The 12,298-nt window shown below is 39.2% G+C and overlaps 1 protein-coding gene and 1 long non-coding RNA gene across 11 annotated transcripts in view; one reads left to right on the top strand and one right to left on the bottom strand.

Annotated features, from left to right (window-relative positions):
• KCNT2 (potassium sodium-activated channel subfamily T member 2) overlaps positions 1-12,298 on the bottom strand; it is a 151,161-nt gene that overhangs the window by 53,636 nt on the left and 85,227 nt on the right. For all 8 annotated transcript variants that reach the window (XM_037404677.1, XM_037404678.1, XM_037404672.1 and 5 more), the window contains one exon: positions 4,978-5,086. In XM_037404677.1, coding sequence (XP_037260574.1) covers positions 4,978-5,086 — 109 coding nt within the window. The remainder of the gene's footprint in view (positions 1-4,977; positions 5,087-12,298) is intronic.
• LOC119155717 overlaps positions 1-12,298 on the top strand; it is a 52,331-nt gene that overhangs the window by 29,034 nt on the left and 10,999 nt on the right. For all 3 annotated transcript variants that reach the window (XR_005106820.1, XR_005106819.1, XR_005106821.1), the window contains exons 3-4: positions 9,625-9,725; positions 11,556-11,705. This is a non-coding gene — a long non-coding RNA (uncharacterized LOC119155717). The remainder of the gene's footprint in view (positions 1-9,624; positions 9,726-11,555; positions 11,706-12,298) is intronic.

Below are 12,298 nucleotides of genomic sequence, written 5' to 3'. Positions count from 1 at the left end.
TAAGGCATAGTCTACTGCTTGGATGGAGTATCTGCATTCCGTTACCATGAGTCAGATGGCAAAGACTCATGAAAGCGAATACTGACTTCCTGACAGAGGAATGCAAACTCTCCATATTGTATAGGATTTTGCCAAATAACCTCCCCTTATTTTTTGTTTAGAATGTTGTTATATTATAGCTAATACTTTTGAAAATAGGGGCAAGAAAAAATACACAGGAAAATTATTTCATCTGTTATTTCAAATCTTGTACTTGGACAAAACTGTACATGCTGACCTAAATATATGTAAATGAAAATGGATATATCATGGATGGCACGATGCAAATGAAAAGCGTATCAGACATAAGTTCTCCATATGTTCTACATTCTCTGACATCTATGGTGGACTTTTTGGATATAATTTATGTAAAAGTACCATTTTAACAGGTAACATAGCACATAGCAAACAGAGATTGCTGTCCTACAATACTCATCTTCATCTCCTACGTGTAAGAGATTCACATTGTATTGTCCAGTTACATCAGGAGCCATGGAGCTGGGATTTGTAGGACTATTTCCACTCCTATCATAAACTTTGACTTTGTATGAGTTATTTATGCCCTCCATGATCTTTTATGCATCTGTAAAATGGGTATATGCAAATAATACCCTGCCTATTTCAGAACTATTTTGAAGTTTTTGAATTCTCAGAGGTGGTTTGACAACATCAGGTGAAAGATTCTTCAGTGATCCAATTATCATGATTAGAAATATCATAGCCATTTGAAAAATGAAGAGAGGTACTATGGGTTTTTCTTCTTGGCTGAAGTTCTTGTACTAGACACGGATCAGGTCAAAAATAACTTGTTTGTTTCTTTAATTATTTGACAGATTATAGTTTGCCTCTAATGTTACTGTGTTTTATATTTATGTTCAGGACTCTTATTGTGGAGATGCAGTGAAGGCTATACAGAATTTTATCTGATGCTCTCCCTTCTAAAGTGAGTAGGGAGGAAGCTCGGTGACAACTTTCCCACTCCTCAGGTGTGGGACATCAGTCAGGTCCTGTGACAGCAGGTTCTAGAATCAGCAAATTATTCCTTCAGTATGGCAGCAAGGCAGCAGAGGAAACTGCAGTTTATCTTGAAATGAGTATTGAATATGTCAAATCAGGTTACCAAACAAGTATTTTGACTGCATTTACACTAAAGAAATAATCCATTTAGTATTTTCCAGAAGCTGTATTTTCTGTTGAAAATATATTTTGACAAAAAACATGTTTCTAAGTCTGTCTCAAATAGATGTAGTAATGCAGTGTGGTGAGTTATGACTTCTGAATGTTCCTGAAGATAAATTAGTATTTTAAATATGTTTTAAGCCTGCAGCATCAGCCATGTGTTAAGAATGTCCCAGACATGACACAACTATCCTGAGAAACCCTACTTTTGTCAATTTGATAAATTAACATGATCACTACCAGACCAGATAGAGAAAAATGCCCATTCATTACTTCTAGACCATTTTTATAGTTAATTGGATTGGTTACTCATCAGATGCATTCACTTTAAAATGCATCCATTTTGGTGAATCTGGACTATGTTCCTTTTCAATAAACTACTAAAGGCTTAATGTCAGACCACCAACCTGTGCTAATTCATCAGTGCATTCTGAATAAATACAGAACATCAAAATGTATCCCCAGTTCCTGGAATTGTGATTATACATGATTTCTGAATATTCAAGGTAAAGGCAATTAATTTATTTTCTAGCAAATACATAAAAGTTCTAAGCTCAACTCTGAAAACATGCATTTTTATTCCAGTCTCTGAATTGCATAAATATATTGCTCTGCTGTGGATAATCTTTGCTTTATTTCATGTTTGTGCTGAAATGCACGCATTAAGAGTACGTGGCCTTTTGTAGCCTTGTGTGTTTGAAGGAAAAGCAGGAAGATTAAGAAAAACACATGCAACTGCCAGTGAAGAAAAATGCAGTATTACTGAAAGAAAAACTGGACATGTCACCGCATTTGTATATTAGAAATTACTAAAGGAGTAACCAAAGCATTTCAGCTTCAGACATAAGACTGTTAACACGGGTGACAGGAATGTTTTCTTGCCCATCTGACAATTGTCATGTTAGAGTGACTATATATTTATAAGGCGTTTACACCTTGAACTTGCAAAGGAGTTTGCTGGGACAAACACTTACGCCGTGTGCTTTCCAGATTCCACTGAAGAATCATTTTCAAGCACAGAGAAATATTTCCACTATGTTAACTAACATAAGCATAAGTTACCTTTTTAAACAAAGTAGCTAAGCTCTGCTGTAAAAAGTAACAGAGAAAATAGAGGATGCAAAGGTGTGTGTCTGTCATCAGGTGAAAAGACAAGAAACCTGCCTTTCTGACAGGCCATACTACCCCGTGCAAAGTGTCTCCATTCTTTGCTCTGATGATAGGAATAAGTTGTTGTACTCTCATTAAGGAGAAGAAGAATGTAGAAGTCTTGTCTAGCAAATGGGAATAAATTATAGCAAGCACTTGTCATATATATGATTACTGAAGCCTCTGGCAGAAAATCTCCAGGATGCTATTCCAGGGGAAAATGCAGTCAGGGTCTAAATTTCAGGGCTGTCTCATGCAATATAGGATGACTGGTCAACCTAATACAACCTGCTGAGAAACTGGGCTTCTAGTGATTTAAAAATTTTCCATGTAGTTAAAAGTTAAACTTTTTTACAAGGTCCTTCTGGAACTCTTTGGTTGTATTTTTTCTAAATTCAGAAACTTTCTGACAGTTATAGTCTCTAAACCTGTGTATAAAGCAAAAAAAAAAAAAAAAGAAAGAAATCCTATTACTGCTATTACTGAATATTTCAAGTCCACAATAATGCACAATATTGTTTTGTGAAACCTCCAGAAGGAAGGAGTCATTTTTTAAACGAACATTAAGTTTAAAAAAACTTTTGCATTAAGGTACTAACAAAGCAGTCCCAAATTGTAATCCGAAAAGCACTTAGCAAAGTGTTCCATGCGGTTATGACAAATTTTATTCGTAAGCACTCTGACAGGGCTATAGTCTGCAGCCCCCACTGCGTACAGATTTCAGAATGAGGAAGAGTGGGATGAGATTAATAACCAAAGTAGTCCTCTTGGGAAAACGTATGTAAACAAATGTTCTCGTGACTGTCAGTAGCCTAACCATTTGCAGTAGGTAAGCATCCAGCGGTGATATTTATACCATGTTCATAACCTTGTGAATTTAAAGCTGCATTAAAAGTTTCCTGTGTTTTATATGGATAAAATTAATCTTGAAGGAAGCCTTGTAATTCTCTGCTTTTAATGTTGTGCTGAGAGAGTGTGGAAATGGATGCAGTGATCCCTACGATCCATGTGAAAATATTCTGGGATGTGAGGTGCTATCTGAATATTTAGACTTATGCCACAGTACTATTAATGTTAGAGGGGGCTAACAAGGCACAGAATACAAAAGGTCTCTTTCAAGCCCCTGAAGAGCTACAGAACATAAATTAAGGCAGTAAGATACCAGATTGGTTAAGCTTAGTTGAATGAAATGTTGGAAAAAAAGAGGGGTTTTTGTTGTTGCTGTTTTGGTTTTTTTTTAAAAAAGTCTGAAGTCTCAGTCTGAGACTTGGAACATATATGAAATATTGCCTCAGTTTTGCAAGTCTAGTTACATATAAGCTCCTACAGAGACAAGCCATTAAGAATAATGAAACTCTCCTAAAAATACAATTAGGAACAACATTAGCACAGTTACTGATAAAGAAAAGTGGCCATGGCTAGGGAGAAGAGATTATGTTTGTGCTGGGTGGTTTTAAGGGGAAGATGAAAAAGCACCATCATTCTTGTCACAGCAAGAGCCTTATTCCCTGTTGTGCCATCTCACAATTTGAGATTACACTTTTATAACTTCAGAACCGCTATTGATGCTTTCTTCCTTCTTTCCAACCTAGTGGTAATTCAGTAGCTTTTAAAATTACAGCTTTAACTGTTGCTCTGGAATTGTTCTGCACTGGAATTTACTTTTTCATCACATTCTGGGATGATGGAGTAGACTAATATTTTTCCATGGAGTTTTTTTTTAATTTTGCATGACTCAGCAACCCTTTCTTCCTTAGAATATCCTTCCAGAAAACTGAATTTTCAAAATTACAGTTGAAAAGGAAAGCTTTGCCTATACTTCATACAGGTATCTTTCCAAAGATAGGCAAAATAAGTTCATTACAAAAGTATTTGTGTCATTTTGCACGTGCATATGTATGTATGTATATGCAGTTATATATATATATGTATATGTGTGTGTTTATACACAGACAGAGACAGACCTACCTACATACTGCAGAGAGACAGTCTGTCAAATTAAAGCTGCAATTGCTTCTTAAAAGAATAGATTTGTTTGGATTTCTTAACATTATTTGGCATTTTATGTCATAGTTTTGAACACGTGTTTTACTGAATACAGAATTAAGTTACATGCATCTTCCCAAAATACCTGGAAGTCATTAAAACAATGTTTTTTGTATTACTTAGAAAAAAAAACAGTCTCATGGGAAGACTTTTTTTCCCCCCCCAATTGTTTTTTGGGATAAAATTTGGCCTCTTCTGAGCAGATCTTCTCATATATCCCTTAGTAGTAGGCAGAAATGATTTAAAGACATGGATACATCAAGCTGGAAACCTACCTGGATTGATAATTAAGGAGTAACAACGTGTTATGTAGCAAATAATTCTACTCTGTGTTATGTAACATGAGAGTAATAATCCATAAAAGTATTTATAAATAAGACTTCAATGTAAAACATAGCATTTTACTATTGATAGGTTACGTACAGCCCATGTCATTTTACAATACTGCAATCTCAATCTGCTTCTAACCAGTAAACATGCCTATGGAATTTCACTTTGCTTGTGTGCATATGAAAAACTGCCAAATACTAACAGGTGGTTCAAATGGCTGAAATCTTAACTTACCTGCAAACTTGATGTGGAATTTATTCTCAGGTTTCAGTATCTGGACATACAAAGGACAATTTGGAGCAAAGTCTTTAACTGCCCATGCTCTTAAAATGGTTTGATGATCCTAGAATAAAGAGTATGAGACAACAATGAAACATAAATACCATGTTAAATTAGAGAAAGAACTTACCAGACCAGTTCCATTGAAGAAAACTCATTTTAAGCCTGTTTAACACCAGCTGTTGTGGATGTTACATGCCGATGTCCACATTGTATAAGTAATATTATGTATATTACAGGTATGTAAATACACCTAAATATACATATACACAGACAAGGCTGTGGTACTCTCAGTGTTCACCAACAACATCTCTCAGGCCTCTGCTTTGAGGCAGGCTTCAAGCAGGAGTAGAATGACCAGCAGTGGATTATTTTAAGACAGGGAGTGCTCCAGGGAACTCAACCTGTATAAGCACACAGAATCAGATGGGTGCAGGGAGAGCAGGCTAGTGTCCTTGCACAGCTGCTTTCCTGCCTTTGAAGCACTGTGCAGACTGGGGGAGGTCCTCAGCAACGGCAGAAAAATTAATAGTTCCACCCATCTTCAAACAAAAGGATGAAGTGGGGAACTATAGTTCAGGTACATGAATGCTGCATCTCAGAGAGGATCCTTTTTGCAGTTTGAGTCCAAATCAGTTTTCCTCACACAGGGCACCAATTGTTGCTGCACAAGCAAAACCAGTAGGCTGCAACAAGGCTTTACCATTGGTCAGATTCTACCATCCAAGCTGTTTCTCCATCCTCCAGGGGCCAAACCACACTGCTCCTTCTGTCTGCTACATTGAGAGTTTTCCTTCTCCAAGCTTCTCTCTCCCCCAGAACCCAACCCTCCCATCCCCCACTACCCCCCAGTGCTATTTAACCACTTTGCAGGAACAAGCTACAGCTGCACATCATCCATGTCAATCAACCCACAGCCTTTGATCCTCTACAGATTCTCATTTCCACATTCAGGTATTACAGTCTGGATGAGTGGAAAACTACAGGGGTAAAACGCTGGTTAGATGATTGGAGTCTCAGGTCAGTGGTAAATGGCACTCTACCCAGAGACCTGGGGCCACTGGAGTGTCACAGGGATCTGTACTGGAACCTGTTCTATTAAACATCTTTATCTGTGAACTGGAGGAGGTGAGAGTGCGCACTCAGCAGGTTGGCAGACAATACCAGACTGAAGGGAACAGTCAAAACACTTTAGGGCATGAACCAAGGTAAGATGCAGGAATGGATTGGCAAGAACTACATGAAATTCAGCAAGGGCACAAGCAGAGTCCTGTCTCTGGGACTGGGTAACCTCCTGCACTGGCACAGGCTGGGGGCTGGCTGGCTAGGCAGCAGCTCTGCTGGAAAAACCTGGGGGTCCTGGCAGAGAGTGAGCCAAGCATGGGCTGGCAGTGTGCCCTGGAAGCAGAGGTGGCAGACAGCATCCTGGGCTGTTTTAACAGAAGCACCGTGAGGAGACAGAGGACACTGCTTATCCCCTTCTACTCAGTGCAAGTTAGACTGACTCCAGACACTGCAACCAGTTTGCAGGCCCCCAGCACAACTGGAGCAAGTTCAACAGAGGGTCACCAAGATGGTCAGGGGCGGCAGCAGAGGCCCTGTGAGGACAGGCTGAGGGAATGGAGCTTGTTCAGCCTGCAGAAGAGATGGCTTCAGGGGGACCTAACACCAACCCCCACTATCTACGGGATGGTTACTGAGCAGATGGAGCCAGGTCCTGCGCAGTGATGCATGGTTGGAAGACAAGAGACAGTGGATGTTAGGTTGAAAAGAGAGATTCAGGGTGGATATAAGAAACCTCTTCTCCACGAAGACAGGCAGTGGAACAGGTGGTGCAGAAAGTCTCTGCTGTCTCCACCCTTGGACACTTTCACACCAGCCTAGATAAAGCCCTGAGCAATGTGGTCTATGTCCATAACTGACTCCTGTCAGACTAGAGACCTCCTGAGCTTCCTTCCAACCTCCATTACTACCCTACGATTCTAGTATAATATATTTCATTTACTGGAATGCAGAAGAGAGGGTTTGTTTCCAGAAATCATCTACTAATATTTTTTCCCTCTCCTATCTTTCTGAAAATGTTGGGGATCTTATAATTTGGAAGGGCTAGCATTTGGCCGTGGAAGAATTGTGTGAAAACTTAGATGGTAGTGATGAGTCATGTCAAATTATTCAAGAATGATGTATTAGACATGGCCTTCCAAGGAGACTCAGAATTTAAATAACATTAAATGAGGACATCAGGAATTAAGAGTTTAAAAATGTGGATGATTCTAAAAAGTATCAGCTCAGTTAAAAACAGTTTGACATATTTGTGCAACTAGAACATTCGCATAACTGATGTCAGAATTCAGCCAGCTACTGACCAAAGGATTCCAAGAGATTTCCCAGCCTGTTAGTTTTGGTACCTGTTACCACATGTTGAGAGTGCGTTAACCACAGGATGAATACTGCTATCCCATAAATTATGGGTAATACATTCTGTGGGAAAACCACCTTGATGGGGAAATTAGAGAAAAATAGAAAAATACTAATAGAAGCATAGTATTACAGAAAGCTTTTTAGGGTAAAATACAGCAATCGCCTTTCAGACGGTTGGCATGCATGAAATCTCCATCACCACAGTTCCCTAAAGCCACACCACCTGCTATCCTAGAGCAGCAGTGCGGGGTGGAGCGCAGTGGAGACACCATGGCCAGGATCTGCTCTACTCCCTGCAGGACCGGGAATGCAATGGTACCGTACAGCCAATAAGCTGCATAGTGGCTGCAAATATAGATGCTTGTTGCTGGGCCAACAACTGTGGTGAAGACCAAGCAAAAGCCTCATTACCTGCGAAAGAAGGTTGGGAATTAGGCCCCCTCAGCACTTCAAAGCTTTCTGATGAGGACGTGCTAACTGCTAAAAGAAAACGAACTGCTGAAGAGATAAAACTCAAGGATGCTAGGGTAAAGTAATTGTGGTAGTGGGAGATCGCGACCTCCTGCTTGAATGGTTCCCCCGAAGAAAGTGAATCCCCCGCTCGGGGAGCATGCGCAGTAAATTTAAAATGAACTGTTTCTTTAAATGAAAGTGAGAGAACTTTACACCAAGCATAATAAAGGAATGCATGACTAGAGTCACTCAAGCTCCACCTGAGAGTAAAGAGAAGTATAAAAAGTGAATGAATGAGGGGACAAGTGGGGAAGACACCACCAAGGGAAGACACCACCGAGACAGACTCCTGGGACCAGCCGACAGGCTGAGCCTTGCTTCTCCCCCCCTTGGGACACCTTGCATGAGACTGAAACTAAGTGCTTCTTTGGGAGACTTAGAAATATCTCTCGAGAGTTACTTTTCAATATTTGTAGCCAGGTTGTATTGTTGTAACTTTTCCACATGTTATAACGTTTTATTTGCACATGCCTTTTTGCAAACAGTCGCTATCACTGGCAATCCAAGAACCTGTCTATCTGTTGCACTCATAAAACTGCCCTGTTAAGTAGCTGGTCATCGCAGCTCCTAATTGAGCGCGACCATCCCCTAGAGTGTGGCCGTGCTAGCTCATGAGCACGGCTGGGCCGGCAGTGCAGACCCCTGGCACTTTAATATACATATTAAGCGCGACTGGACTGATAGTGGTAAATTGGACATCACCTAGAATTTAACCCTAGCTGCACCCAACCTCCCACCTCGGTGAGGAGAGCTGGAAGGCGGGTGTGTGTGTGTGGGTGTGTGTGTATTTCCCACTAAATTACTCCATCCCCTTTAAGGCAACACAATCATATATTGAATTTCATGAAATATGGTTAATTTCAGTGTATCCAGCCATCAGTTTTTATTTCAGAACTGGAAAGGAATATTTGAGAGCCACATGTAGGAAGCAATACTTGGGTTGAAATATCTTGCCTAGTCATTAAATTGGTGGTATTAAAAGATAAAATATAAAGTATGATTCATTATGTTTTCAGCATCAGCAGTAAGAAAAGCTTTCATGCTGATGAACACAAGGGAAAATATCTGCCTGGAACAGAGCATAATTGACATTTTCAAACCATAATATTTTAATGTCTACTGAGATGTTAGCAAGTACTTTTTCTATTAGAAATACTAGAATGGAGTCATAAGGGGAAGACCTTTTGAGGACGATAAAAACCACTATTTCACATCTTTCTTATTAAGAGTTTCATAGATGTAGGATTGCTGTGCCCATTCAGGAGATTTCAGAGCTTGGATGTACCCTGCTATGAGCTTTCCTTCCATGCAGGCACTTTTTCTTCACTTTTTCTATAGCATACAGCAACTTATCCTCTTTAGGATCTATAGGGGGGGGTTGTATTTAGGGGTTTTCTTTGCTGTTTTGTTTTAAGGGAATGAAATGCCAACACACCTTAGGAGTAGCAAATGGCTGGGTAATGGGGTAGATGGCAGTTGTATAGATATACTATAGAAGGAGTAGGAGTAGATTTGGGACAGATTTGAAAAACCTGTATTGTTGAAGATGTTACCTAATCTTTTTAATGCAAAAGGTGTCAGGGAAACACATTAAGAGTCACCTGCAGTGCTGGTATGGCTTCAACTGCACAGTTTGACATTACTGGTTTCTTCCCTTCCTTTCCACAGCAATCATTCACAGACCACATTGGCTTGCAAAAGTGGTGAGAAAAGGCTGTTTCCTGTATGCCGCATGCATAGAAATATAGTTTATATTCAATGAAACTCAGGTAAACTACTTTTTTCATTCTTCAGTATTACATATATGAGCTAAGATTAAATTCACTGTGATAAACCACAACTGTACCAGTAAATACTATTCTGGCTGTACATTTCAGACTGTTTACTCTTCCTTATTTAATCTTGATATTAAGATATTTTCTTTGATTTTTTAAAATATTATTTGGTCCAAAAAGCGTGGTTTTGTCAGACGGTGCAAGAATTGTTAAAAAAAAGAATGAAAAGTGCTTATTAAAATTATTCCAATGGCACCATTAAGAAAATTAAACAAACCTAGACCCACAGAAGTGAGTGTTGTAAAACTAAAAGAATGAATCTCAACATGAAATGTTATTAAATAATTGTATAGGAAAGCGAAAGACTCCTTAATATTGAAATCTCTTGATGATCAGTTGGCACATTTGCAGTTTTAACAATATGTATTGCTTTCCATTTGCTATCTCTTTTTTGAAGAAGCAGTCTACAAATATGCAATATGTATAAAATGGATACTTAAATTCCTATACAGCTTCATAAGATCAACTCAGTGTGTCTGTACTGTTAACATAATAACCCTGCCTTATTGTTTCATTTCCTCTCTTTTCACTTCGTATATGCATGTGTTTGTATACAAAATCTGGTTATTTGGGTTTTCATGGGTTTTTTCGTTCAGTTACCTTCCCAAATTCCCCTCTGGAGATGCATTCCAGGGGTAGAAATGAAAATTCAGGCAGGCACTTCAAACGATTTCTTGGAATCGGTGTCTTCGTATAGTATTGGCGGTTGTCTTAGTTTCTATCCACATTACAAAATATATGCTTCTTTGGGAGATGGGGGGAAATATGCATTCTCTTCTGTGTGCTCTCCAAGCAATGAATTGCAGTCAGTGATCAAAAATTACCACTGATACGGATGGTGATTAATATAGAGGTGATATTTAAGTTCACGTCTCAAAAGCTGTAATTTTTAAAGTGGGTATAAGGAATTTAAATCATCAGAACTCAAAGCAAGGCCTTGATTTAATATATACTTTTAAATAGTTTGTTAATTTTTTCTTGCCACACACAACTTGATAAATTAGTTACATCTTCCTATGCAATGCATCCGTCTTGTGATGCTATTAATGGCAATGTAACTTAGATTACAAGTATAATAGCGTCATGCAATTTAATTAACAGAAGGGGGGGAAAAACTGAACTCGGCCATCTCCAAATTTTCAGAAAGCATCAGAACAAAGCTGTCAGCAGTAGAAGTGGTCTGACATATTACCTATTAATGAGTTACAGGATAATTCAAAAGAGACTTCTCTTCCCACACCTACTTGGGTTAAAACAGCAGATGCACTGTTTTCAAGCACCTTAGTTTTGTGGAGCAGTTTTGATGTAGGCAGTGCACTGAAGTTATTGGCTAACTTTGTGGTGTGGCACAGACTGCTGTTCTATACCCATCAATCAAAATAATAAAAAAACCCCAAATTTTAAAAAAAAAACCCGCAACAGCAAAACCAAACCAAGTTGTCATCCAGAATTAATTACAATTTGAACTGTCTTTAAGAGCTGCCTCCTCCAGAAGTGAAACAGATGTCTGCCCTGCTTACTGTAGCAGATGAGCAGTTTACACTTTGGTCTAAGAAGTCAAAATGGCATTTGATAGAATAAAATCTGGCAGAGCTCTGTCTTGCAAGAGAAGAGAAAGTTTCCGGTAGGAGACTTTGGAAAGCTGACAAATTCTTGGTTAGACTGCTTAAGTTCCTACGCCTCCAAATGAAAAAGGAAGCAACTGACAATTTTCACAAAGTAACTGCATGTCACCTGTTACTGTACTTTTCCTCTGAGCTACAGCTGAGACCCATGGGTCAGAAGCCACAGATTTTGGCACCAAAACTAATGAAACAGCAAGCAATGATTAGCCAGCGGTATTCATGGCAAATGACTAGATCTGCTGAGGACTGGAGCTCGGGAGATAAAAACCCTCACAGACTTCAAAAAATCGTAAGTAACAACAGCTGTTCTGGTCAGGAATCTCCTCAATGCATCTGTTAAATCCTGTTTTGACAGCTGTCAGACACAGGAGAGGATCCAAGGCACTCCTAATGGTTTGTCAGCCTCTCAAGCACAGCGGGGTGAAAAATGAGTTGGTAGTTATAAAGACTGACACTGGGCTAACAACTGAACTTTCTTCAGCTCAGCGACAAACTGTAACCTTATGTTGTACCTTACAGAGGTTCTTAGTAGTGACTAGAGCTGGAAGAGTGTAGGAAATGAAATCCATTTCATTTCAAAGCTCTAGGGGGCACTAAAATAATTTAAAAAAAAACAAAAAACAACAAAACAACAAAACAACAAACAGTTGTCCTGTTTTCAACTTGCAGTATAAAATTGCATTCCCTGTGCAAAGGAAATCTGAACAGCAAGAGAAATAGGGAGAGAGATGACATCTTGTTTAAAAACTTAAGATGACAGTGACTGTCACAGTATCACCGCTACAGTTGAGATACTGGGTCATTATGACTAGCCAGCCAGTCCCCCAACAGGGCATTCTGTCTCAAGGAAAGTAACAGCATTGTGTCTGTGTGCTCCATATA

This window comes from Falco rusticolus, chromosome 11 (assembly GCF_015220075.1).
Source record: "Falco rusticolus isolate bFalRus1 chromosome 11, bFalRus1.pri, whole genome shotgun sequence".
NCBI classification, from domain to species: Eukaryota; Metazoa; Chordata; class Aves; order Falconiformes; family Falconidae; genus Falco; species Falco rusticolus.
Note: the sequence above shows the minus strand (reverse complement) of the source record. Positions and strands in the feature narration are given on the sequence as shown.